Raw genomic sequence first — 27,068 nt, 5'->3', positions numbered from 1 at the left:
CCAGGGCTCCAGATGCGTGTAAAAGTTCCCCTTCAGGAGATACTGGCACTCTGAAATGGGGTAAAGGGAGCGGGTGAAGATGGCGTGTACCAGCTATAGCAAGGCAGAGGGTGGCTGTGAAGATGGTACCTACCCCCCCCACCCCGCCGCCCGTTTGAAGCTGGGGGTGGGGAGTGTAACAGCGGGGCAGGGGCAGCAAGGTGGGAATAAAAGGCTTAGTGTTTTTTAATTTTTTAAATTTTATTTATATTTTTTTGAGTATAAACAGAACATTTATTAAAGTACTTCTTAAAATTACAGAGTGCTTAGAGAAAATTCTTACAGAAACATCTGTAAGGAAAATAGTTTTGGCTAGTATTCAAAATGGCAGTAGTTCTTAGCATGCATCTACCTGTACTTCTCCCACCTCATTTTTATTTATTCTTACATAATAAACACAGTACAATGTAAGGTATTCCTTATTTCAGACTTATCTAAGGTATTTTTCACCTGCTGACTTTAAAACTTTGGAGCAACTTGACTTAAATTTTTAAACTAGCACTGCAAGGTGAGTTCATCCCACTGCTTCATTTCAGTGAGAAGAGCCTGTCTTGAGTTCAAGCTTTTGTAATCCTTGGAATAGTCCAAAACTGTATAAAAGCCAATTTATGAGCTGTCACTTTATTTATTTTATTGGAGTATAATTGCTTTACAATATACAACGAAGTGAATATTGTACACTTTGTTGTACAACAAAGTGAATCAGCTATATGTATACATATATCCCCTCCTCTTGGACCTCCCTCCCCTGCCCCCGCATCTGGCCCATTTAGGTCATCACAGAGCACCAAGCTAAGGCTCCCTGTGCTATACTGCAGGTTCCAACTAGCTATGTGTTTTACACATGGTACTGTATTTATGTCAAACCTAATCTCCCAATTCATCCCACCTGTGTCCACACATCCATTCTCTACATCTGTGTCTCTATTCATTCTCTGGAAATAGGTTCATCGGTACTATTTTTCTAGATTCCACATATATGCATTAATATACGATATTTGTTTTTCTGACTTCACATTCTGTATGACAGACTCTAGGTCCATCCACATCTCTACAAATGACCCAGTTTTGTTCCTTTTTATGGCTGAGTAATATTCCATTGTATATATGTACCACATCTTCTTTATCGATTCATCTGTCAGTGGACATTTAGGTTGTTTCCATGACCTGGCTATTTTAAATAGTGCTGCAGTGAACATTGGGGTACATGTGTCTCTTTATTTTGTTTTTAAACATTTATTTATTTATTTTTGGCTGTGTTGGGTCTTTGTTGCTGTGCGTGGGCTTTCTCTAGTTGCAGCGAGTGGGAGCTACTCTTCATTGTGGTGTACGGGCTTCTCATTGCGGTGGCTTTTCTTGTTGCAGAGCATGGGCTCTAGGCATGCGGGCTTCAGTAGTTGTGGCTCGCGGGCTCTAGAGCACAGGCTCAGTAGTTGTGGCACATGGGCTTAGTTGCTTCACAGCATGTGGGATCTTCCCAGACCAGGGCTTGAACCCGTGTCCCCTGCATTGGCAGGAGGGTTCTTAACCACTGTGCCACCAGGGAAGTCCCATGTGTCTTTTTGAATTACAGTTTTCTCAGGGTATATGCCCAGTAGTGGGATTGCTGGGTCATATGGTAATTCTATTTTTAGTTTTTTAAGGAACCTCCATACTGTTCTCCACAGTGGCTGTATCAATTTACATTCCCACCAACAGTGTAAAAAGGTTGGTTCCCTTTTCTCCACACCCTCTCCAGCATTTATTATTTGTAGATTTTTTGATGGTGGCCACTCTGACTGGTGTGAGATGACACCTCTTCGTAGTTTTGATTTGCATTTCTCTAATGATTAGTGATGTTGAGCATCTTCTCATATGCCTTTTGGCCATCTGTATGTCTTTGGAGAAAAATGTCAATTTAGGTCTTCCGCCCATTTTTGGATTGGGTTGTTTGTTTTTTTGATATTGAGCTGCATGAGCTGTTTGTATATTTTGGACATTAATCTTTTGTCAGTTGCTTCGTTTGCAAGTATTTTCTCCCATTCTGAGGGTTGTCTTTTCGTTTTGTTTATAGTTTCCTTTGCTGCGCAAAAGCTTTTAAGTTTAATTAGGTCCCATTTGTTTATTTTTGTTTTTATTTTCATTACTCTAGGAGGTGGGTCAAAAAAGATCTTGCCGTGATTTATGTCAAAGAGTGTTCTGGGGCTTCCCTTGTGGCGCAGTGGTTGAGAGTCCGCCTGCTGAGGCAGGGGACACGGGTTCGTGCCCCAGACTGGGAGGATCCCACGTGCCGCGGAGCAGCTAGGCCCGTGAGCCATGGCCGGGGAGCCTGCGCGTCCGGAGCCTGTGCCCCGCAACGGGAGAGGCCACAACAGTGAGAGGCCTGCGTACCACAAAAAAAAAAAAAAAAGTGTTCTGCCTATATTTTCCACTAAGAATTTTATAGTGTCCAGTCTTACATTTAGGTCTTTAATCCATTTTGAGTTCATTTTTGTGTATGGTGTTAGAGAATGTTCTAATTTCATTCTTTTACATGTAGCTGTCCAGTTTTCCCAGCACCACTTATGAAGGAGACTGTCTTTTCTCCATTGTATATCCTTGCCTCCTTTGTCATAGATTAGGTGACCATAGGTGTGTGGGTTTATCTCTGGGCTTTCTATCCTGTACCATTGAGCTATATTTCTGTTTCTGTCCCAGTACCATACTGTCTTGATTACTGTAGCTTTGTAGTATAGTCTGAAGTTGGGAAGCCTGATTCTTCTAGCTCCATTTTTCTTTTTGCAGATTGCTTTGGCTGTGTGGGGTCTTTTGTGTTTCCATACAAATTGTTAAATTTTTTGTTCTAATTCTGTGAAAAATGCCATTGGTAATTTGATAGGGATTGCACTGAATCTATAGATTGCTTTGGGTAGTATAATCATTTTCACAATATTGATTCTTCCAATCCAAGAACATGGTATATCTCTCCATTTGTTGGTATCATCTTCAGTTTCTTTCAACAGTGTCTTATGGTTTTCTGCATACAGGTCTTTTGTCTCCCTAGGTAGGTTTATTCCTAGGTGTTTTATTCTTTTTGTTGCAATGGTAAATGGGATTCTTTCCTTAATTTCTCTTTCTGCTCTTTCATTGTTAGTGTATAGGAATGCAAGAGATTTCTGTGTATTAATTTTGTATCCTTCAGCTTTACCAGATTCATTGATTAGCTCTAGTAGTCTACCGGTGGCATCTTTAGTATTTTCTATGTATAGTATCATGTCATCTGTGAACAGTGACAGTTTTACTTCTTCTTTTCCAATTTGTATTCCTTTTATTTATTTTTCTTACCGATTGCTGTGGCTCGGACTTCGAAAACTATGTTGAATAAAGTGGCTAGAGTTGACATCTTTGTCTTATTCCTGATCTTAGAGGAAACGCCTTCAGTTTTTCACCATTGAGAATGATGTTTGCTGAGGGTTTGCTGTACATGTTGAAGTTGGGCGGGGGGCAGTGTAACAGCCGGGGCAGGGACGGCAAGGTGGGAGTAAAAGGCCTAGTGGTTCTTTAAAAAAAAAAAACAGGTGGTGCCCACCATCCTCATCCCCACCCCCATCCCAAGAGTATTCCAGCAAGCCCCTAGATGTGTTAAGTTACATTCCTACCTCTTGGGCCAACGCTTCAGCATATTTTTAAATGAGCCTCTTTCACATTTGGGTGTAATCAGCTGCCTCTGCACTGGGCCCTGAGGTAAGTGAGCCCTTTAAGAGCTGTTTCTCCCTTTTGCTATAGCTTTGTGGGTCTTGTGGACATGAGCCGCGTTGGTTTTCAGTGCTGTGTGTTTTGGGGGATTATCTGTTCTGTGCAGATCTTAAAAGTGGGGGTACCCAATGTGGGGTTCAAACCCTTATCTCCTTGGGGAAAAGCGCTGGGTTTTGAGTTCCCTCCCAATTGTGGGTTGCAGCACAGGGGTGGGGTTTATGGCTTGACTGTGTCTCAGCCTCTCCCACCTGCTTTGATGGTGTGCCAGACTTGGGCAATGTGTAGGAGTCGCCCAGCCAGTTGTTCAGGTTTTTTTCAGAGGAAATTGTTCCATATGTAACTATAGGTTCAAGTGTGTCTGTAGGAGGCGAGTTCAGGATCTTCCTAGGTCACCACCTTGAACCAGACCTTCAGTTTTTAAACTAATTACCAGTGGACCCTCCTGTCAGTTATTTGTGGTCTTGGGGATCCCTTGGTAACTTAACAAGAGACAAAAACCAATTTGGCTGGCCATAAGTTAGGAGATAATATTAATGTTCCTCTAGAAATATCAAAAAGCTACTCTGGAGTTGGCTAGTGCTGAGCCCCAAGCCCAGAATGTCTTAATGGAAATCCATCCTCTAACATACCACTTTTTCTGCCAGTTAATTTTAGATCTTCAGTACAACACCAGATTACATAATATGACAGAAGGTAGAAGGGAATTTGAAAAGGGAATTGGGTAAAGCAACCTGTTTAGTTTATTAAAAAAAACAAAACTTCTTTTTATAGTTTCCTCGTAAGCTTGAAGAATGTGGTTTCTCCCTTCTCTATGTCCAGATAAACAACAAAATTATATAAATCCTACACATCACTTAAGAGGAAGTCAAACTAAAAAAAAAAAGTCAAACTAGGTCTTTAAGACCATGAAATTATGTATATTATCACTGGGTGATTCTAAGGCAATTTAATCAGTCAGGGTCCCAAAGTAGAATAATTAAAGATGGATTATTTAAAAAGAGACTATTTTCAAAGGAGTGGATGTGAGGGAAAACAGCAGTAGTGCTTTGACTGTGGTGCTAGTAGCAACTGACTTGTTACCAGAAGCTAGAAGACAAGCGTTGTATAGAGGTAACTTTGAGGGGAACCTTTGGTAAAGGGATAGAGTCAGCCTGAGGTCAGCTCACAGGGAATGAGCCAGTGGGATAAGTATCCTGAATTCACTCTTTTCCCTTCCTATAATCTGCATATGAACACTCCTGACAGAAACAGAAACCAGAGGACCCAGGAACCCATTGATAAGGTTCTTACCAGTCAGCCTGCTAGGTCAGAGAGCTGGGGAGAGAAAGGTGTAAAGTGGGTCTAGAGTGGCAAAAAAGGATATCCAGTATGAAAATGATGTAGGCTGGGCAGCCTTACTAGGATTAGTCCTGGCCAGCTCTAGTCTGCAATAACACACAGCAATAATTGGACTTTTTTTTAGCTAATTGTGAATTTAAAATTTTAATCATATGTGAAAAAAAGTATTTTGAGCAACAAAGTAATTTTGTTGCTCAATTGTTGTGATAGCTGAACACATATATAATCATGAACATTATGTAAATTTTAAGGAGATTTTAGATGTTTGAATGGTGAACTTTTCCTGTTTTCAAAATGGAAGAAAGTAAAAGGTTATATGTGATTCAGGGATGGCCTGGAGGCATAGCATGATGGTATATGAGATACAGACATTTAAAAAGTTAGATGAGGACTTCCCTGTTGGCACAGTGGTTAAGAATCCGCCCTGCTATTGCGGGGTACACGGGTTCGAGCCCTCCTCCGGGAAGATCCCACCCACATGCCGCAGAGCAGCTGAGCCTGTGCTCTGGAGCCCACGAGCCACGACTGCTGAGCCCGTGTGCCACAACTACTGAAGCCGGCGCACCTAGACCCCGTGCTCCCCCGTGCACCACGGTAAGAAGCCGACATACCGCAATGAAGAGTAGCTCCCACTCGCCACTAGAGAAAGCCCATGTGCAGCAACGAAGACCCAGCGCAGCCAAAAATAAAATAAAAAAATAGCGAATCATCTGAAGTTCTGATATGTGCTGTAGCTTGAATAATCCGTGAAGGCATTACGCTGAGTGAAATAAGCTGCACGTGAGGGGTGGGGGGCAGTTGTGCAGGGAGACAAAAATATTGTATAGTTCCACTGGTGTAAGGAATTTAGGGTTGGGTGGACAAATTCAGAAGTGGAAAGTAGAGTGGAAGTTGCTGAGGGTTGGGAAGGAGGGTGGAATGGGGAGTTACTGCTTAGTGGGTGCAGGATTTCTGCTTGAGGTGATGATGGGGTCTGGAATTGTGTGGCATCATGAGTGTGCTTGGCGCCACTGAATTGTACACTTAAAACTGCTTTAATGGAAGATTTAGGGAAATTGGAACCCTTGTGCATTGTTGGTGGGAATGTAAAATGGTGCAGCTGCTAAAGGAAACAGAATGGCATTTCCTCAGAAAATTTATAATTACTATATGGTCTGGCGATTCCACTTCTGGGTGTAGTCAGAAGAACTGAAAAAAGTAAGGTCTTGAAGAATAGCCCAAAGGTGGAGGCAACCCAAGTGTCCCTTGGCAGATGAATGGATAAACAAAAGTGTGGTATATACATACAATGGAATGTTTTATGGTGTGTGTGTATTCAGCCTTAAAAAGGAGGATATTCTGACACATGCTACAACTTGGATGAACTTTGAGGACATTATGCTAACAGAAGTCACAAAAAGAGACAGTCATAGAGACAAATTAGTATGGTGGTTGCTATGAGCTGGCAGGAAGCGGGGGATGGGGAGTTTAGTGGGTATAGAATTTTTTTTTTCAATTTTCAAACCAGAGTTTTAGAGGGCAGTTTTAATGCCTTTGAAAAAATGGTTAAAATGGTAAATTTTGCATTATGTATGTTTTACCACAATTTTTAAAAAATTAATCATCTGAAACTTTCTTTTAGATGATTTAAATGCTGGAATATTTACCAATATAGAATCATGCTGTGGATCGGTAATAGAGAGGGAAATTATAAACTGTTCATCTCCTGAGATTCCTGCAGAATTTAATGAACAGTTTAACACTAGGAAGAACAAGCAAGAACTAGTAAGTCATGATAACGGAGCCAACTTAGAAAAAGAAAACAGTTATAATGACCAGTGTAATCAGTTCACAAGAAGAGAGAAACAAACAAAACATATGAAGAAGTGTCCTAAAAGGCCTGATTGGAATATAAATAAACCACTGAGACGGTATATTCCAGCATCAGAAAAGTACCCTAAACAGCTTCAAAAGCTGAGAGAAGAAAAAAGAGTAAGAAGGCAGATGGAACTGCTTCATTTGGTAGAAAGAAATAATCCTGGACACCTCTCTCAAAATAGAGTCACTTCACCAGATGTTCTTCATTCATCTCAAGAAACTGAACCAAGTTTCAGGTGGCAGCTAGTCAAAAAGGTAAAGCTCTTCTGTCTAGAAAAATACTTTAAAGCATGTATCGAAGTTTTTAGAATGAGAATACAGTTCCACACATGCATGTTTTGACAGGGCTATTCTGGGTGTGAATAAGAGTTCTAGAAATTTGCTGTAGTTTACAGCAGGGGTCAACAAACTATGGCCAATGGGCAAATCCATCGTGCTGCCTGCTTTTGCAAATAAAGTTTTTAGCAATACAGCCATGCTCATTTTTTTTTTAACCTATTGTCTGTGGCTGGCTTCATGCTGCAAGAAGAGTTTAGAGTAGTTGCAACAGAGACCACATGGCTCACAAAGCCAAGTGTTTACTATGTCCTTTACAGAAAAAGTTTACACTTAAACCCTGTATAGATTAATGCTATTCTTTATTCAGATACCCATTCAAAACTCTTGTTTATAGTCCATATAGACAGGATAATTTACAAGGTCAGGAATTACTGGATTGGTTTCTCTGACTCTGGATAAGTACCAAGCCTCTCCTATCCTATTATCCAGTATGTGTTACTCAAATATTATCCTCAGATTATTTCAACAACCACTAAAAACATTTGTGGGGACGTATGGAAACACTGTTAACTCCTGTCTCTCCTGTCTATCATTTAGGAAGAAGAACCTCAGATAATTAATTCTTTCAACAAGGAAAGGTATGTTATGGATTCCGTAGCTACTTAGTGCTTTCTGTGTGATATAAAATACTTGCTCAAAATATAGGTGAGATCAAGCATGTATGCATGTCTGTGAAGACAGTAACAGGAAAGTTTGTGACTTCAGGTGAATAGAGGTTTAAGGGAAAGGGTGTCTGGCATTTTACCTAGAATTTGAAGGTCCAAATTGGGCTGGTGGACCTAGGCATCCTAAGCAGGAATGTGGGTGATATTTTGTTATCTTCAGACTTTAACAGTTTTGATTTTCCAGATATGCCAGCAGTGGAATAGACGTTCTGCTTGGATTGAGGGGGTAGGGAATAAATGACTGGTAGGGATAATGAGAAATTAACCAGTGGGAGATTTTAAATTGTTAGAATTTTTATTCTCTACTTTTGTGCACAAACCAGCTGGTTTAAGCTGTCTCTGAATATGGCTCTAATAGCAAGTTTAGTTTTAGGCGGTAAGTATATTATTTTATAGTGAATTATCTAAGGAGAAACATTAGGTTTAAATTAACTCAGGTAGTGTTGATCCTCAGAAGCTAGTAAATTTCTCCCTGTTCTAGCATATATATAATCCTCAGCAAGTACTAGTAAACCCCAAATTAATCCCATTTTGTTGCCCTGTTTTAGGAAATGGTATCATAGAACTCAAGCCTCTTACATATAGTGTTCCTAAAGGTGTTATAGGTACATTTAGAATAAATTGAAATGTGATTGAAGAATAGAATATGCTTAATCTAAAATAAAATACAGTTTCTCATTCATGCTTTTTAAGAAGTCCCTTATTGTGCTTTTTGGAAAATACAGGTCTCAATCACCACCAGTTCTGGCAGTGAAAAACAGAACGCAGCAAACTCAGACACTAAAAAACAGTACTTATGAAAGAGAGGATCTGATCTCAGGAGACAGTCAAACAGAATTATCACCTGGGTTTTCTGAACCATTTCATTTTATTCCCTATGTCCGAACCAATGAGATCTATTACCTTGATCCAGATGCACCATTGTCTAGGCCTTTAACCCAGGATCCTCAGTACCAAAATCTACATGGTAAGTAAATATAAGTGTACCCCCCCCCCCAATTAAAAATCCAAATTGCCCCAAGAGAGGTAGAAAAAAATTTCTCTTTTGGAGTCAATTATTAAAATTTTTATTGAATATTTATTACTTAAATTCTACTTGGTGCTTTCCTAGGATATAAATTTATTAATGAATCCATAGAATGTTATAGCATAGGGCTATTTCATATTATAAATGTATTTGAATTTTTGTCATTTTTATCTGGCTTCAGACTGTGACCAAGAACAGCTTTTTGACCATCTCAGGGACCCACTTCTTAATCCTAACTTGGTGAAAAACAGGGATCGACAGCAAGCAATCCTTAAGGGACTGTCAGAACTGAGACAGGTATGAGCTCTTCCAAAGTTTGGATGTGACCATTTTCTAGTGGAGGGCTGTGTTTTACCAGTTTTACTAAACATCGTTGGTTACACAACTTATGTGACTTCACCACATGTCAGTTTAATGTACAGGTGCTGATTCTTTTAAAAAAACACAACTTTCTTTCTATTTCTTTCACATTGCCATCTCTAAGACTGTTTCTTTCCAGCATGAAATCATGAGACATTTTGAATATTAAGACAACTTTATTTAATGAAAAAAGGCATACATTTGAAATGGCAAAGCATGATCAATAAGGCCCTAAAACCAAAGGCAGAAAATAAATACAGTTATGCTTTAATTCTTAGTAATGCAGTTCACATTTTTTTAAATGAACGTGTTGGCCGTGTTTGGAATAGAACTTGACACAAGTCCCGAAGAGTAATATAATGCGAAATTACAGGTATAATCTTACCAGACTACTTTTTCTCCCAGACCAATTTTGACTCATTATCTGCTCAGATAAAAATAAAATCAGGTAACACATCCAATATTTAAGGCTATAACTGTTCTCTACCAGCTGGCCTTAAAAAACAAAAAAAACAAACACCTGTCCCTGTGCTTAAAAAAAAAAAAAAGACTTGCAAAACTGGTTTTGCGATTAGCTTTGATTCACAGTATACTTTGTGTATTTGGGGAAAATAAACTGTAGTTTTAGGATTACCCTTTTCCATGTCCAGTCATTTATGAATGCCTCCTGCATTTCAAATTGTTGATCTATAGGACTAGAAAATCACCCCCACTAACCCAGGATTATAAAGTGTCCCTTAGTTTTTTAAATGCTGTAGCTTTGGTTACATGTGGATTGAATTTTGTAACTCAAGCTTGGTAATTCACACAGTGAAGATTGTACTTAAACCTCTTTTTAAAGTGACAAGGTATATTCTAGCTTAGTAGAGACAGAAGTTGTAGCTTAAGAGAAAGGAATGTGATGTATACACCTTAGTGACCATATCTTACTTCAGCAGGGCCTTGTACTAACTAGCCACTAAGGTTAATGCAGTCAAGATAAACACTGGATGGTTAAAGGGAGACTTAGGACCATTTTAAGAGCATTTAGGGAAAAGGAAAGAGGTGGTGTTCAGCCCCACAGTTAGGAGACATGGTTTTAAGAAAGGTCATTTCTATTGGTTGTATGGCTAAAAATATAATCTTACAAATGTGTGATAGCTGCACAGTATCCAAGTGAGAAAGTCTGGTGTAAAAATTGAAAATTCTTGAGTTGAACATGACAAAGTAACTGAGCGTAATACGTGTTTTCAAAGTAAATATAGTTCTGTATTAACAAGAGAGAAAGGTAAAATAGGAATAATTTGCCCGTCTGCTGCACACCATACTAACATATCAATACGATTTCAGGGCCTTCTCCAGAAGCAAAGAGAGTTGGAAACTAATCTCATGCCTTTAGCTGCAAATCAAGAAGAGAATTTTAGTTCTTCGTTTTAAATGTAGAAAATCAAATCCTTTACATTTGATTTGTCTTCCAAATTATGAAATGTGAGATTGGTTGTTGCTTAACTGTATTTATCAAATAGCCTAGATTTCTTTTTAAAATGCTTATTTAAAACTTGTACATTATGTATAGTAAAGTATGTGTGTATATATATTTTTTAAAAAACAATAAAACAAGACACTTGTAAAAAAGTAGTAAAAAAAAAAATTTTTTTCTGCTCATCACAATGTGGGTATTGAGGTATTGATCTACTTACCTTAACACAGTCTGGAGTTTACAGTGTTCTTCCACACTTTTTACATGTAGCTTATTAAAATATCACTTAGATATTTTGCTCTATAAAAAGATTTTAAAGAGTAGAACTCAAAGTTCTTTGGAGGTGCCAAAGGAAGGTCTGACATACTTACTTTTACTAAAATAGCCCAGATTCAGTTTAGGCTTACATGGAAATTTTTTTAAGTCCTTTTTTTAATGACTTCTTTTATTGTAGAAACTACAGTTTTCAAAAACATTTACAAGTTTGTATTAGTAATGGAGAGGCAGTTATTAGCAATACATGTGGATTTAAAATTTATCTTCACCATGTATTTTATCTGTGAATTTAAAAAGTTAGCTTTAGTATATAGCACTTAAGTGCTTACCACCTGAAAAATATACTTACATTTTTCTAACAATTTTAAAATCTACAGCAAAGTTTATTTCAAATTGTTTAATGCCTTTAATAACCAAATTCAGTTTCATATTTCAAAAGATAAGATAGGTTTTTGTTTAAGGACCACACAAGCACTGAAAATTGTAATTATCAAATATTCTCAAAGGTTGACCAAAATTTTAGCAACAGGTGATTTTACATGGTTGTCTAAAAATAAAAAATAATGCTGCCTGGTGTTAAGTCCTAAGTCCCATATGGTACATAGTTTTATCATCTAAATGCAATGGCTTTGTTCAATAAATCTTGAGGTATTGAGCCAAAATCGTGTAAATATTAACATCACTGGCTTATACCTGTGTAAAAGCACTATACAAAAAGCTTAAAATAAATGCATTAGTTGATATTTCAGCAAAAGTAGCAAATGCATCAGTTGATACATCATTTCAGCTAAAGCAGCTGGGATCATTGACATTAGAGGAGGGGAAAAAATGTAAAGCCATTGTTCACTATCCTTTTGCAACTATCTAGTTTTACATATAAAACAGGCTTCAATTTGAAGCCAAAGTACAGATGACATAAGTGTAAAACTTAAAAGTGCCAATATGAGATAATTCAAGTACAATATGTTAAAAATATATATTTATTTCAATTTTCAGATGCTTCAACTGTTACAGGCCATCATGATTTAAATAAGAGGAAAAAAAACATTTGTGAAAGGAAAAGAAACCTTTTGTTTAGAGAATGAAATATAAATTGTGAATTCACTTTTAAGAAACAGAAAAAGTCCGTAACAACCTACTTAAAAAAAAAAAAGTTACTGTAATTATTTCTCTTTTGAAAACGGCCTGGAAGTATCACTTTTCCACCAACTTAATGGAGATTTCTCTTTATCCACGTTTTGAGTATAAGCAGATAAAAAGTAATTTTCACTTTCTTCAGACTGACTTGATGAAAGGGCATATGGTGTCCCCAAAAATGTCTGATGAGTGAGAACATTAAAATGACTAAACTGATGGGACATATTTAATTGACTGTGATAAACCTGAAAGTTGCTATATGAATCCTGTTCAGCTGAATTACTGTTCTCTCCTTCAGAGCATACTATATCAATAGAAGCTCTCTCTTCAGAATCAATTTCATAAGTCTTCTCTTCTAATAAACTTTTTTGCAAGTCAAGAGACGATTGCAACTCAATTTGAATATTCTTTTTTTGATCTGTTCCACGTGATCCTTTGGTCTCTTTCTCCAACATTTCTGAATGAAAATTGCTGCATACTTCTATTTTTGAGATTTCATCCCCTGAATCCAGAGACATATCCTCTTCGTCCTTTTCATCGTTTTCTAAAAGAGCTACATTTAAAAAACAAAAAGTCCTCCTCTATTGAAATACACAATTTGTTTAAGTTTTAAAATTATACACTACTCACACAATATAATGCGTCAGGGTCTGCAAGTCCACAATCCCTTAAAGCTTGGTCTTCTGCCACAAGTTCACTTAGTCACAACACTCACACTAGGTGTGAATGTCCAGATAATCCGATGCTAAAAGCTTCTGCGAAATGTGTTCACGTTTAATGTTGGGAAATCCCAACTCCCAGCTCCAAAGGGGTTAATGTCAAAACAGCATCTAAAGTTATACGGTAATTCAGTATTCGACAAGACAAATATAAAATAAAAATTCTGACATCTAGCTTCACTGGATTACTACTAAACTGGTTAGCTGTATCAAATGTTCGAACATTTCTGCTTTTCCTCAGAAACAAAAGTACATCTTTCATTTTACATAAAACCTGGAACCAAAGCAAAGGCCATCTCACAAAAGACTAAAGCTATGGATATCTCTACTACCTTGTAATTAAACTGCTTTAATTCACAACAGAAGCCAATAAAGCTTACATACCCTCAAAAAGAAAATGCCTACTCTATAGTATGCAGTCTACATTAACTCAAACAGCTTATACTGACTATAGTATAACAAATGAGCAGATTTTGTGTATGCTAAGTAAAAGAATGATAAATGCCTTGAAACACTTCCCCTGAAGCTGAGTTTACACTGAGGTGAGCAGTTTCAAAATTAGCATTTCATTATATGAAATCAAAGCAAAACCATTCTTTTTCTGTCTGCCTTAAAGAAAATGAAAACTACTGAAAAGTTACCTGACTGCGACTCAAGATTCTCATTAGCACCAAGCAAAGGAAGGTTTTCTTCTGTGATTGAGTTGTGATAGCCCACAAGATTTTTAAAGTTTTGCATAAAGTCTTCAGCAGTCGCAACCACTATTCCATTATCGGTATAACTGGAAAGCATCTTGATACTCTTTTCTAAATTGAAAAAAAAAAAAGTTGAGTATAAAACACTTGCAAATATAAAATGATAATGCCTGCGTCCAGCCCTCCAAAATCCTTTCCTCCACATTTTCAGAAACACCCAACACAGCCCCACAAAATCCTTTCATACACATTCCTGTATTCACAGTAGAAAGCTTAAGAGCACTCTCGTTACCTGTTAAAAAGACTATGTGTCGTTGCTGTATGTTTTGAGCCTGAAGTCTGATAAGGCAATCCAATTCTGGAGCATTTCGAGTTTGTGAATCACAGTTGTGGTATGACAAAATTTCAACCAGATGTTTCTTCTGATAGACATTCAGAAGGGTCAAGAGACTCAGAGCTTTAGCATTCAATCTGTGAAATTAAGTAGTTCAGTGTCTGTATCTGCATTTCTAAAATTTAGTATGGACGTTTTCACTTGAAATTAAAGCCATAATTTCTCAATTGAGGCAACTAACGACAACTGCACTGCTTAGCTCACTGCCTGATGTACAGGTGCTTCTTAGTAGAGGGAAAGCAGGAATTGTGCAATCCACTAGTAACTCCAGGGGCGTTCTCTCGGTACAAAGCCTGAGGGCCAGCTATTCAGTTCAGACAAAAATCTCAACTTATTACTTACTAAATAAATTACACTTCTCTTCAGCTTCACTAATTTAGAACTATAATGAAGGGTGTAAAAGGACAAAAAAATATAAATCTTTCCTTCAAAAAATAACATGGCTCTGAGCTATTTCTATACTTCCAGATGCAAGGCAACATGTGGTAAAGGCAACATGTGGTAGAAATTACGGGCTATTGTCAGGAAGATGACGGTACTAATTTGTACAAGTTATACCTCCGGGCCTCAGTATTGCTATGTTATATAAAAATAAGACTTCCCCAATGCTTACTTCACATGATTTGAAGATAAAACAAGTTTTTAAAAAATGAAATAGAAAGTTAAATAATTTAAAATTACTAAAGCCTGAATTTCCCTAAGTGTGTCCAATGGAATATCAATAGGTATTAGAAGAAAAAAATGTTTTGTGGTCTAGGTTTCAGAAATGCTGACTGACAAAATGTAAAACAGGATCCTTAACTACAAAGTTTCTCAGATCTTCAAATGTGTAAATAAGTACATTATATGGACTCTAGTAGTAGGATATAGTATCCCAAACTCATCTGATTACAACAGTCATTTGCAGAGCCTCTCAAGGGACTAGTGCTCCAAGAATCACGTTTTGAGAAGTGACTTCTGGGCATGTTAGAAATCACTTATTACATAAATGAATGTCCTAATCATAGATCCCTTTATCATGTCAAGATTAATCCTTGTCTCATATGTGTAATATTATTAGATTAACAATTAGGAGAGGGCCTGATCTACTTGGCATGTACAGTTCCATAAAAAAATAAAGAATGCTGATTATCCCGTTTTGATTATTATTCTAAACCAAAGTGGTAAAGTTTAAGCCAATTTTATCTCTGTACATAACTAGAACTTCAACAAACCTCTACATAAACAATATCATTTTCAAACAGGCTAGAATAATTCAGCATCTACATTCCCTTACGGCTGGCAAAAGACATCTGTGAAAACTGAGCAGCATCTATAATTTACAAACATAAAAAATAGCAAAATTCTGTGAACACAATGTTAAAATCAACAACCAATATATAGTTATTTTTCAAACCTTACCTGCCCAGTTCCTTTAGTTTTTTCTGAAATTTACAGTGGACTTTCCATTGCCATTTTCCTTCTGGAGTACTAAGTTCTTCGAGGAATGTCAAAAAATTTTTAAGGTTCTCTGTTAGAGATAATGAAGTTCATTTTAAATTCAATAAACAAGTCACCCACTCCACAACTGAATTAAGGAAGAAGTGTTTGTTGATATCATGTAGAACACCTACTTTCCTATGTAGTATTTTCTTTCTCTTTTTTCTCCTCTAAGGGAGACAGATCTATACATCCTCTTTGAGATCTAAGAACATAACATCTACACACAAAAAAACAACATGTTGATAACAATAACAAACCAAAAGTAATCCAAGGGAAGTAGGTACAGAGAACCCTGCTTTATACCAGACTTAAGAGGAAATTATTCGTAAAGAGTAAAAGAATGGGAAAGAAATCTGAGATAATAAAAGCTCAAAAAATGATGGAAATGTACTAGTTATCTGCAACTGGCAGAATGGACAATGCATTAAAGTATGAGTCACTAATGAGAAAAACCTAGAAAAGACATAAGTTACATGCTTAAAAGAATAAATAAATCTTACCAATTGTGATTACTTCTGGATTTAGAATGGATTCATCAGAAACGATAAAACCTCCAGATACAAATAACTCATTGTATGTATGATTTTTAACATCATCCAAACTATCAACACCAGCAAAACTAACACAAGGAAGCTTCTTTAAAGTCACCAAGCCAGGTACCTATTTAAATACCAAAATAAAAATAGAAATAAGGACAGACAGACTCAAGTGTGAAGTAACCTACATTAGATGTACTATGGCTCACCTATATTAGTGTGTTGTCTCTGCAAAGTCAAGCACAAAAACAATATTTCCAACATTAGTTCTAAATATACAAACCAACATTTATGTACTGGGCATCTACCTTGAACAGAACTCTCTAAGGAAGAGGCACTTAACAAGAGACCTGGAAACACAGAATGACAAATGCTAACTTGCCTGGCCCTGTGAGTACAGTCCGAATTCAAATGAGGCAGCAGCCTACGGACTGAAACAGTCAGGAAAGACTTCAAAGAGCAGTAGGACTTGAGACAGTCTCCTAAGACTAGACGGGGTACCTCCAAACCCAAGGGAAAGGGGGACTGCTTCAGCAAAGAGGGGGTACAGACAGGTTTTACCTAGGACATACAAATAAAGGTGATAACAATATAAAGAGAGTCAGCAGACCCAATGGCATTCAAGGAGTCAGTATTCTTAGTCTTGACCATTTAAGCGATAGGTAAGATCTGTGATATGCCACAATTTAAAATTTTGTAGAGGTATAAATATGAATCTCATGAGCTGATTCACAGAGGGTAGTTTAGGTCTCAAGTCCTAAACCTCCCAACCTCAAAGTTTTATCTCCTTTAAAGCTTATGAGGATATTTTAAAAACAAACAGCTTTAGTCTCAAAGATAGTAGGGATTTTTTACAACCAAAATAAGCAAAGAATTCAGCTTAATAGTCTACCTTGTGAATGAAACCTGCAATGTCTTCATTTTGAATAATAATCAATAGTTTATCTAATTTTGATCTTCTTTCCAAAAACTGTTCTGGATGACACTCTGTATTGCCTAATTTGATAAGATATTCCTGTTAAAGAAAAAAAACTAAATCAACATTTAAAAGCTTTTTTGCAAACATCCATTTAACACGAGAAATGCAAGATAAAGTAGTTAAGTTTAACTACTACTAGACCACTAATAATGATGCCCTTACACTAGGGACCTCAGAGATCAAGTCCACTCTTAGAGAAGACTCTGAAGCTCGGACCTTAACTGGTCACAATCACAATGTTACGACACTATGCAGTCAAAGCCAAGTAAATGCTAGCTTGGGGTAACAGAACCAGAAAAGCAATGGATTAGCCCAGGTTCTTAACTCTTATTACTTATTCTGGGCAATCCAGAGCTCAGTCATTAACCACTCTCTCACTCCCATTTTCCTTTCCTTTTGAAGCAGGCCCTTGATTCTCTGCAGCAGTGTTACCGGTATACTCCTTCAGAGTTAAAAAGCACTTTTATGACTACTGTAGTTCCTTTAACTCACAACAGCCCCAGGATCATTCATACAGAGCTTCAGTATGTACAACGTTACTTACATATTAATTAGCCATGCCTGTCAAGTTTACATCTTCAAACAAAACACTCTCCCATCTAACACATCCTTCCATGCTGCTGACACGGTACTACCTTTCAAAGGACACAAGAGACCCAGTCCCAGCAGAATTCTCTTTGCTTGCTGGGGGAATCCTGAACTCTGAAGCAAACTGCAGGATTCTGAAGGTCACATTCCTCATTTCACAGATACAGGAGCAGATTAATTTTCTCAAGGTTGGCACGCTGGTTAGATAACCATAAATCTAAACCAAGGTTGCCTCACAATCAGTCTTTCAAGAGCTGTCTACAAGTGTCACACCCAAAGAGGATACTTCTATGTAGCCCTAAAGAAGCATCTTCTACAGTGTTTGATTTTGCTCTAACTTCTAAAGCCTCTGGGCAAATCTCAGAGCAGTTTACAATCAGGTTATGAAAAAGTAAATTATTGTCTGATAGGCCTGCTTGTAATTTTTGGTCTTTTTACATTAAGAAATTTTAAATGCAAGTTTGTGTTAAATAAGACACTTTAACTCATAAAGTAACAAATCAATTTGACTCCAGAAATATTTAGGAAGTTTAAAATTTTATTCATAAAGTCCTGTACTATACTGTAACATTTCTGCTAGAAAATTTCCAATGGATATTGAATAAAAGAATTAAAAGTGCTGATCTGATTTCCTATCATATTTATAAAACACACAGCATCCTTTTCCTCTTCTACATAAAATAAATAGCAGAAATATGATTTATTCTAAGCCAGAATGGATTAAAAGCACCATTCGTAAGTAAACACATTTCCCACAAGTGTGTTACAATCAATTTCTAAAATGCGATGGGAGGAGATGGAGTAATCGTGAGCACACTGGGAACTGTGCCCAACCCACTCTCTCATCTAGCCCTACACCACCATGTAGCTATGCCCCAAAGAGCTGGAAACATGTTGCTGGGGGTGGAAGAATGTTGAGAAGCTCAATGTTCAATCATACAGGGCAAAAATGCAACCAAAAAATTCCTGGTAAGTCTGGTTTCATCTTCCCAAGAAACTACAGGGAATTGGTAAAGGCAGCACACTGAGCACTCTGTTGCCCCCATTTCCATGCTCTTCACATTCTCATCAACACATCACATGAAACATGCTGACGTCAAAGAGATCCTCAAACTGACAAAAGGCTGAGGACATGTCAAAGCATGGAGTTTCTGGGCCACTCTGGCTATACGCCACTTATTTATAGTCCCCTCTGCTTCCTCTAACTAAAAAAGCAGAAACTTATCATGGTAAGTAAATTCCATAAATAGGAGCAGGCATTTATTTTAAAAACTAGGGCATTCCCGGGCTTCCCTGGTGGCGCAGTGGTTGAGAGAGTCCGCCTGCCGATGCAGGGGACGCGGGTTTCTGCCCCGGTCCGGGAAGATCCCACATGCCGCGGAGTGGCTAGGCCCGTGAGCCATGGCCGCTGGCCCTGCACGTCCGGAGCCTGTGCTCCGCAATGGGAGAGGCCACAACAGTGAGAAGCCTGCATACCGCAAAAAAAAAACCACAAAACAAAACAAAAAAAACCAAGGCATTCCCTTAAGGAATTAAAATGCTATACAGTTTAGTGAATACTAATTGGCAACATTAAACCACTAATTGTCCCATGTGTTATAAATTACATATCTATTGTTACAGATTTTACATACCTCTCTCTATGTGTGTATTTTTTTAAACCAAATGCCTGAAACGCCAGTCTACTCCATAGCTTCAGTACAAAACACATACCTTGCAAGGAGGAATCTTTCATGACTGGGGAAGTGTTTCAGGATCACCATGTTTTTTGATAATAAGGGCTATTGGGAAACCTGGCATGACCAGGGCATCAAGAAATGCCAAAAGATATCATCATTAGGTCATCCTGGACAGTTTTATTTTTCTACCTGATTGATAAAACCCCCTGAGGTAAACACTGACAACTTCATTTCTCTGCATCTTTCCCTCCCCTTTGTTAAAAACCCAGTAAGAAACATTGAAAATCTTTAAATCAACAATTTAAAGGTATCTGCAATATGTATACAACTGGTCTTTAAAATGACACTACGCAAAACAAGATTAAAAATTCTAAGACATTTAGATCACCAGTTGAAATTCAGTTGAAACTTACTAGTCTTTTATTCCACTCTGCATCAAATTATGAAAATAATATGGTCAACACCTAAAAACAAAAATCCATTTTATAGAGCTCAGACCCAACAAGAGAAGTTTAGACAGCATTACAATTACCTTCTCATTTAGTTACCTTTATTTCTTTACAGAGCACACTCTCCTCTTCTTCATGAATATAAAATTTCACAGTATTTTTCTGGACATCTTTCATGATTTTAACCAAGCTGTTAAATACTTCAGGTTCTAACTGGCTTATAAAGTTTGAAAGAGCTGGTTGGGCAGAAATGTTTACATCACTGGGCGATTTTGTTTCTTTTTCTACTGGTTCCCGGGCAGTATGATCAGAAGTCACCACTGGCTCTGTGGCATGGTGTGGCTGGTTCACTTCTGCTTCAGTTAAACCCGAAGCCGAAGAGGAAGGCTGCTCATTAGAGTTGGTGTCTTTCAGAGGATCACTACCAAGTGGCTCAAGGAGGTGTTTATTGTTGAAGTCGCTTGAGGAAACTGGTATGACATGCCTTCCCAGAGGGCTCAATGCTATCTTAGTACCAGAATCATTAGGACTGACTGCTAGCAAATTCCCACCCTTGGCTGATGCTTTGATAACAGTATTTAGTTTCTCATGCAAGCCATCTACAAACTCCTGTACAGCAGCTTTGGAAGTCTTAGAATATATGAACTCAGAAAGCCGTTTCATCTTCTCTTGTGTTGAAAAGGTAGGTGTGGAAATTCTGCTGACATATGAAACATTCTTCTGCTTCAGAATCTCTTCTATCTTCCTAGAAAAGAGACTGTACTCTCCTAACACTGTCCTTTCTGTGGTTTCACTCATTGCAGGCGGTTCTGCTGCTGGCACACACTGCTCCTCCACTGTCACCACCTGACCTGTCAACACGTCATCCTCAGTGGTGCCCTTTAGTGTGTCTGTAAATGGAGAGGATGGAAACTGATAATCAGAACTTCTCTGTCTACTTATTACCCGGGGGTCGTTAGGAAAGGCCTCCTGTGGTGGCAGACACACCAGTTGTTCTTCTGGTGATTTCATACCTATATGGGAAGAGTTTATTATTACAAAAGCAATCCAAAATAATAACATCTGAAAATACAAACTAACAAAGAAAAAAAATGCCAGGTCAAGTATATATTTAGAACAAACTATGCATTGGAAGGTAGAATAAAAACCTCAGATAATGGTGTGAACCTATTTCCTATGTGCCCTACTTATTTATGGCTGGTCTTTGTATTTCAGTAGCTAGAGTGGCAAGTCTGAATGTTACTTTCTTTGATTCCTTTTGAAGTATTCAAACAAGGGCCAATTTAACATCAATACAAATTAAGTCACTTGTTTATTTCTGCTTCCCTACCTTTCTGCAGATCTGACTTTAACAGACATGCTTTAAGCAGAATAGTCAGTTTCAACAGCTTGCTCAACCCCTATATTCTTTGCCAAGTAATGTCCACTAAGGTAATACCCCCTTAATAGGAAAATTTTGAGTGTAAGGCAACTGAAAGAATGCCAAGCTGAAATGCTGTGGGAATAAGTCATCAAGTTAAGAGTTGCATTCAGGATCTAGGATAATTAATTTTATCTGTTTTCAGATTTGCTCTTACATATGGGGTTGCTTAGTGGATTTGCTACAATGTTAGGGACTTCAATTTATCAGGAAAAGAAAGTCTCAGTCATATAGGAAGAGAACACAATTTCATAGCTGCATTAACAGTAATACTTTTGATAGCACTTTTGTTCAGTATTTTTATTTTGTTTGGAAATCATTCCAAGAGAAATCATAATAGCTATTTACCCCATATGAGATGAAGACATCATCAAGCTAGCTGATGCTAATGAAAGTACGATAACCCGTGATCCTTGACAACTAGCTCAATCCGTAAGAACGTACTTTTTTCCACTCACAAATCCTAAATTCAAACACATATGTTCTTGAAACTACATTTCAAAACAGGAACCCTAAATCCCTTTTTAAAAAACATGGGGAAAATACATTTAACAGCAATTTATAGTAATACTTTATTTCACAAAAAAACAAACTTTTCATTATTTTTCCCTACAAGTTCATATTATACAATTTTATCCTTTAAAAAAGTACTAATTTTTCTTAAATCTTAGCCAACATTCCCTAACAAATTGCTGTTGTAGTATATAAAATGTTACCTCTAGATCAGAAAGTCCACACATAGGTATAGTTTTCAAAACTATAGTACTTTTAAGGTATAGTGAACTCCCTATTCAAGTCTGCACCCAGGTATAGCAGTGTAACCCCTCTCTACAAAAAATTCACTTTTGATTTTCCCTACACTCACACTTTTCCAAAGGTTTAAACAGCCTAAGCAGCATTTAGGTTATAACATTTTGCTACCAACCCCAGCGGTTACCATGAACCACTGCACCCATTAAGTACTGCAAAGGCACCTGTCAGCATGGTAAGACCATACAGTAGGTCTGTAGGTCAAAGAAGAGAAGGGGAGCAAAATATCCAATGTACCAGGGTAAGAATTACAACTGTATAAAATTGATAAACCAGAAAATTCAACTTCCATAAAATAATTCAGGAATACTGAATGCCCTTCGTAAATCTGCAACATGGGGTTTAGTGCACATGTGAAATGTCAGCATGAGTACATAAGAAATCTGTAACAGGGAACTCCCTGGCGGTCCAGTGGTTGGGACTTGGCGCTCTTACTGCTGGAGCTCAAGTTCAATCCCTGGTCGGGGAACTAACATCCTGCAAGTTGTGCAGCGTGGCCAAAAAAAAAACACCACCACGAAAAAAATAAAATCTGTAACAGAGGTTGATCAATGGGGTGAAACTAAGTGTCTGGCCTAGGGGTGGACGACTTTTTTTTTGAAGTAGTTTTGTATTTCTTGAATTATGTACCATGTCAAATATCTGATTTATTCAGATAAAATGTCTTACTTGCATCTTGTAAAACAAATGAGTTGGGAAGGACCACGTGTAATTTTAAAACTTCTGAGTGGTTTGTTATTAAAAATACTTGAATACATTCTCCCAAATATCTCAGCTATAGTTGAGACCAATAAAGTTATTCCTAAATTTTTTTTTCTAAAAAAAATTTTTTTTTAAGTAACTGCACCATGAGGCATGCGGGATCTTAGTTCCCCAACCAGGGATCGAACCCGTGCCCCCTGCAGTGGAAGTGTGGAGTCTTAACCACTGGACCACCAGGGAAGTCTCCCAGTAAGCTTATTCCTGAAGGGCTACAGATAAAGGAAATGTTTTTAAGCTGAAATATAACTTAAATCAACATGGGAAATTTTCCATATTAAAAAACTCTAAACCAAATCCCTTTTGAAAATGCAAATGATCACCATCTAATTTTACTTTGTACAGATTTCCCCCATATAATTTTTATTATTAAGATAGACAACTTTATTATTTTTAAAATGTCTTCAATAAATGATTTAAAAGAAACATATATCAATATCTATAATAATACATGTTTTCTACTAACTATCATTCAGGCATTGTGGTACTTTGACTTTTAAATGCAAGGGGAGTGGCGAGTTCTCGAAAAGTAGCATCACTTGGATTTTTATACTTTTAACCACAAAATATGAAGATGGTATGCCAAATAAAGACTGCAGATGCTGATGGAGCATTATGAAGCATAAACAAGATACCTGATTCTCCCAATGAGAAAGAATCACTGATAGAAGCAAAACTTACATGAATCTTAGACATATTGTTGTGTGAAAGAGCCAAAACCAAAAGAGGACATATGTAGTAGGTTCCATCTATCTTAAATTCAAGAGTAGGTAAAAACTAATGTATAGCAAAAGAAGTCAGATCAGTGGTTACGGTTTGGGGCAGGAAGAATACTGACTGGGAGGATGCAGAAGACGACCTGCTGGGGTACTGAAAATGTTCTACATCTTGATTTGGGTGGTGGTCACCTACGTGTTTACATATGTAAGAATTCATCAAGCTGTCTACTAAAGATTTATGCACTTTCCTGTATGTCATATCAATATATCTGTTCTTCCTGCTTTGTTTTTTTCAATCGTCTTTTCCTAGGAGGAGAGAAAGATCATCTTGAAGAAAACTATTAACTCAAAGTTTTTCTTAATTCCCAAAAGAGAGGAATAACCATAAAGATCTACTAAAATTAGTCATTTAGCTTTTCTTCCGAATTAAAAAAAACACCACCACAAGATTTCTGAAAGAGTAAGACAAAATGAAATGGAAACAAAAAAGACGCAGACCAAACTCCAACCAAGAAGAATCTGCCTATGGCCATCTGCAGGGATGCTGAATTGACTTGAGTTTAGACAAAAGAGACTGTCTTCTAGGCACCTACTACAACTAGCTAATCAGTAATATCTATAAATGTTTCTGGAATCCAAAAGTTTCCTAATCTCTTAGACTATCTGCAGAAATTAGCTTTACAATTAGCAAAAGAAGAATTGAGTCAAAAAAATTCAAGATTAGGAATAATGTACCTAAATGATACATGGCCTCACCTCCTCGTATTTTTTAAATTTAAGAGAAACTCGAAGACTGCTTCTCGTAAGATGTCCTGTAGAAATGGATTAAGAAAAATATTCTGGTCTTCCCAAGTCATCATATCAGACAGAATCTACTGTAGGTCAAAAAAACTTAATCTCTATGAATATTCAGTGACTCCCTTGAATACATTCTTTGTATAAGAATATTTGATATAAATCAATTAATGATTTAAATACAAATATGATATTGTCCAAATTTTCTGTAATTAACAGACTTAAACTGATGCCCTCCAGATAGAGGACCAGAACTGCAAGTAGCAATTCTGAAGAAGGGCACATTGGGAGGAAAAGCAAAGAGAGCCTTCTCACCTGGTGTTTGTTTCTCACCATGTTTCCCCAGCTGGTCTTCTGGGCTTCTTGCATTCCCTCCTGAGGGAAAGCATCCATTAGATTTGTAGACTCTCTTCAGGTACTGGTGACAACCTTTTAAAGCACCTTTCAGATAACCCCAAATGCTAACAAATTCAAGTATTCCCTCTTCTGCCTAAAATAATCCTGAAGGGTCATTAAGAAATGGGAAGTTGCTTCCCTTTCCATTCAGGTGATGATGGAATATCAACACCTAGATGTTGTGCCTTCAAATGGCTCTGAAACCAGCTATGAAGGTGTCTAAATGAGGAAGGTTAGGATAATCACCTTGTACAGACTACTCCCCTATTCTGTTTTTCCAACTCAAGCCAACTTCTCCAGGTCAGGAGTACCAGCTGCCGCTCTACGATCACTTCTAGGCCTCTTGCCCTCTCTGATAAGGTACTAAGTAGAGAATGGTGCTGAAGCCCATGGAAACTCATCAAGTTTTAGAAATTCTTTGCAGAGTCCTTGGAGGTCTCAGTAGCTTCTAGGTCACAAGCTAGAAAGTATATTTCAGTTGACTTTCTAGCAAAAACTGTTTGTTTTCCTTTTTAAAGGTTAAATAAAGATCTAGGAATGGAAAAGATGTGCCCTGGAAATACTTCCCCAAATGCTTAGCTAACGAAGATGAATAAGAACTTGGAATATTAACAGTATCTGCATATGTGTGTGTATGTGTTTGTACAGAGAAATTAGAATCCTGCAAAATGATCTTTCAACATCTGCTAAACTATATTCTTGCCTCATGGTTCAATAAGTTTTCTAGGGATATTTACATTTAATCATTTCAGGCCATTCTCTACAATGATCCAATTTCTCTCAAATTCTCCAATATTAAGAACTCAAATTTCTTTCAAACAGATGAAACTTAACATGACCACTTCTTAGACGACAGCTTGTGAAGTTTAATAATTTGAGAAGACAGCATATACTTGGCTGCCCAAAGACCCTCATTTCATCTCTGCAGCTACCTCACCTTATTAGAAACCCAATTTCTGATAACAATTTTCATTTGCAAGTTGCATGTTCAACTCCATCGGGAGAGTAAGGATATTTTAAATCCCTCTGTTTTTAATAGGCTCTTTTGCAGATACTGACCAAGAACAGCAACACTCAATGATGAATATCACATTGCTCAAAAATAAGATACCGAAGATGTCAGAGCCAAGCAAGACCCAAGAGTGGAATCTAGAAAAGACAAAACCCTTCAGGAAACTGGTCCCTAAGTAAAACCAAGCAAACCTAAGTCCCAGTATACTTGTTCTTACCTGTAATTGGAATCAGTTTCCAATGTATTTCAGTCTCTTCAACATTATTTGACTTAGATTGTCTACGGAATCCATGTTCAATGGGAACAGTGGGACACAAACTGCAATCTTCAAAATTACTCATGCTAATTAAATTTGGATCCTAAAAATTAGAGTACAGATTCAATACCTTTCTTTTTAATTAATTTTAATGTCAAGAAAAAACAACTATTTTTTCACAGCAAATTTACAAACTTCAACCTGAACATTACAAGCAAGTAAAATCAACATGGTGAAGTTATAATGCTCTAATCTCAAACTAGAACATAATTTTTTCTCTCAAAACGTAATTGTTTGATTTACAGCAGAGGTTGGTAAACTTTTTCAGTAAAGCACCCAATATTTTAGGCTTTGCAGGCCAGATACTCAGCTCTGCCATTGAAATGCAAAAGCAGCCATAAGCAATACCTAAATGAATGGGCATGACTGTGTTCCAATCAAATTTTAGTTACAAAAATAGGCAGTGGGCTGGGTTTGGTCCATGCCCCCATCAACACAATTTAGAGTTTTAAATATGTCAGGAAATGGTAACAATATAGGTTAGTTTCTTAGTGCCTACCTTACACATGCCTCCAACTGAGATCCCTGTCTTCATCCTCCCCATAAAATAAATATCCCAAAACTACATGTAGGAAGCCTGGGGACATGCATATGACTTTAAAAAAAATTTTTTTCTTTTGGCTGAGCCACGTAGCATACAGGATCTTAGTTCCCTGATCAGGGATCGAACCCGTGCCCCCTGCAGTGGAAGCAGAGTCTTAACCACTGGACAGCCAGGGAAGTCCCATGATGCATATGACTTTTACTCAAAGACAGGGAAGAGAAAAATGGAAGAAAGTAAATTAGGAACAAGTTTTTAGGAACATGGTGCCATCCTGGTACAGTTCCCCAAGTGATGCAACCACTTCTTGGGAAGGGGGGAGCTGGGGAGATTAGGCTACTTCTCAGCTAGATATCAGTACTCTAAGCACCTATCATAAACTGGATGCCCTGTCAAGCATGGCTGAGGGTTACCTCAGAGGTAATCCTAAAGGCCACTCATTTTCCATTGCATGAGAAATACAAAGTATTTAACCTTGTTTCTAACTGGTACACTGACTTTGGTCACCTCATCTGCCTCACCTATGGGTTCTGGTACTGCCAGCAGAAAGCCAGTGTTTTGAGGACTC

At 37.5% G+C, this 27,068-nt stretch overlaps 2 protein-coding genes across 20 annotated transcripts in view; one reads left to right on the top strand and one right to left on the bottom strand.

Annotated features, from left to right (window-relative positions):
- Positions 1-12,604, top strand: part of CCDC66 (coiled-coil domain containing 66) — a 54,594-nt gene extending 41,990 nt beyond the window's left edge. For 4 of the 10 annotated variants that reach the window (XM_060161562.1, XM_060161560.1, XM_060161559.1 and 1 more), the window contains 5 exons: positions 6,713-7,203; positions 7,825-7,865; positions 8,678-8,919; positions 9,161-9,276; positions 10,669-10,968. In XM_060161562.1, coding sequence (XP_060017545.1) covers positions 6,713-7,203; positions 7,825-7,865; positions 8,678-8,919; positions 9,161-9,276; positions 10,669-10,755 — 977 coding nt within the window. In that variant the 3' untranslated portion in view covers positions 10,756-10,968. Of the gene's footprint in view, positions 1-6,712; positions 7,204-7,824; positions 7,866-8,677; positions 8,920-9,160; positions 9,277-10,668; positions 10,969-12,070 lie in introns of those variants that run through there. The other 6 variants (XM_060161568.1, XM_060161569.1, XM_060161570.1 and 3 more) reach the window with 3 other exon arrangements.
- The window catches only part of TASOR (transcription activation suppressor), a 51,808-nt gene continuing 34,235 nt past the window's right edge, over positions 9,496-27,068 (bottom strand). For 2 of the 10 annotated variants that reach the window (XM_060161551.1, XM_060161552.1), the window contains exons 16-24: positions 25,861-26,002; positions 24,551-24,610; positions 19,832-20,745; positions 16,930-17,052; positions 16,002-16,161; positions 15,421-15,529; positions 13,918-14,096; positions 13,572-13,736; positions 9,496-12,764 (exon numbers count right to left, since the gene is read on the bottom strand). In XM_060161551.1, the coding sequence (XP_060017534.1) occupies positions 12,238-12,764; positions 13,572-13,736; positions 13,918-14,096; positions 15,421-15,529; positions 16,002-16,161; positions 16,930-17,052; positions 19,832-20,745; positions 24,551-24,610; positions 25,861-26,002 (2,379 nt within the window). In that variant the 3' untranslated portion in view covers positions 9,496-12,237. Of the gene's footprint in view, positions 13,042-13,571; positions 13,737-13,917; positions 14,097-15,420; positions 15,719-16,001; positions 16,162-16,929; positions 17,053-19,831; positions 20,746-24,550; positions 24,611-25,860; positions 26,003-27,068 lie in introns of those variants that run through there. The other 8 variants (XM_060161554.1, XM_060161556.1, XM_060161557.1 and 5 more) reach the window with 8 other exon arrangements.

This window comes from Lagenorhynchus albirostris, chromosome 10, assembly GCF_949774975.1.
Source record: "Lagenorhynchus albirostris chromosome 10, mLagAlb1.1, whole genome shotgun sequence".
Classification (NCBI taxonomy): Eukaryota; Metazoa; Chordata; class Mammalia; order Artiodactyla; family Delphinidae; genus Lagenorhynchus; species Lagenorhynchus albirostris.
Note: the sequence above shows the minus strand (reverse complement) of the source record. Positions and strands in the feature narration are given on the sequence as shown.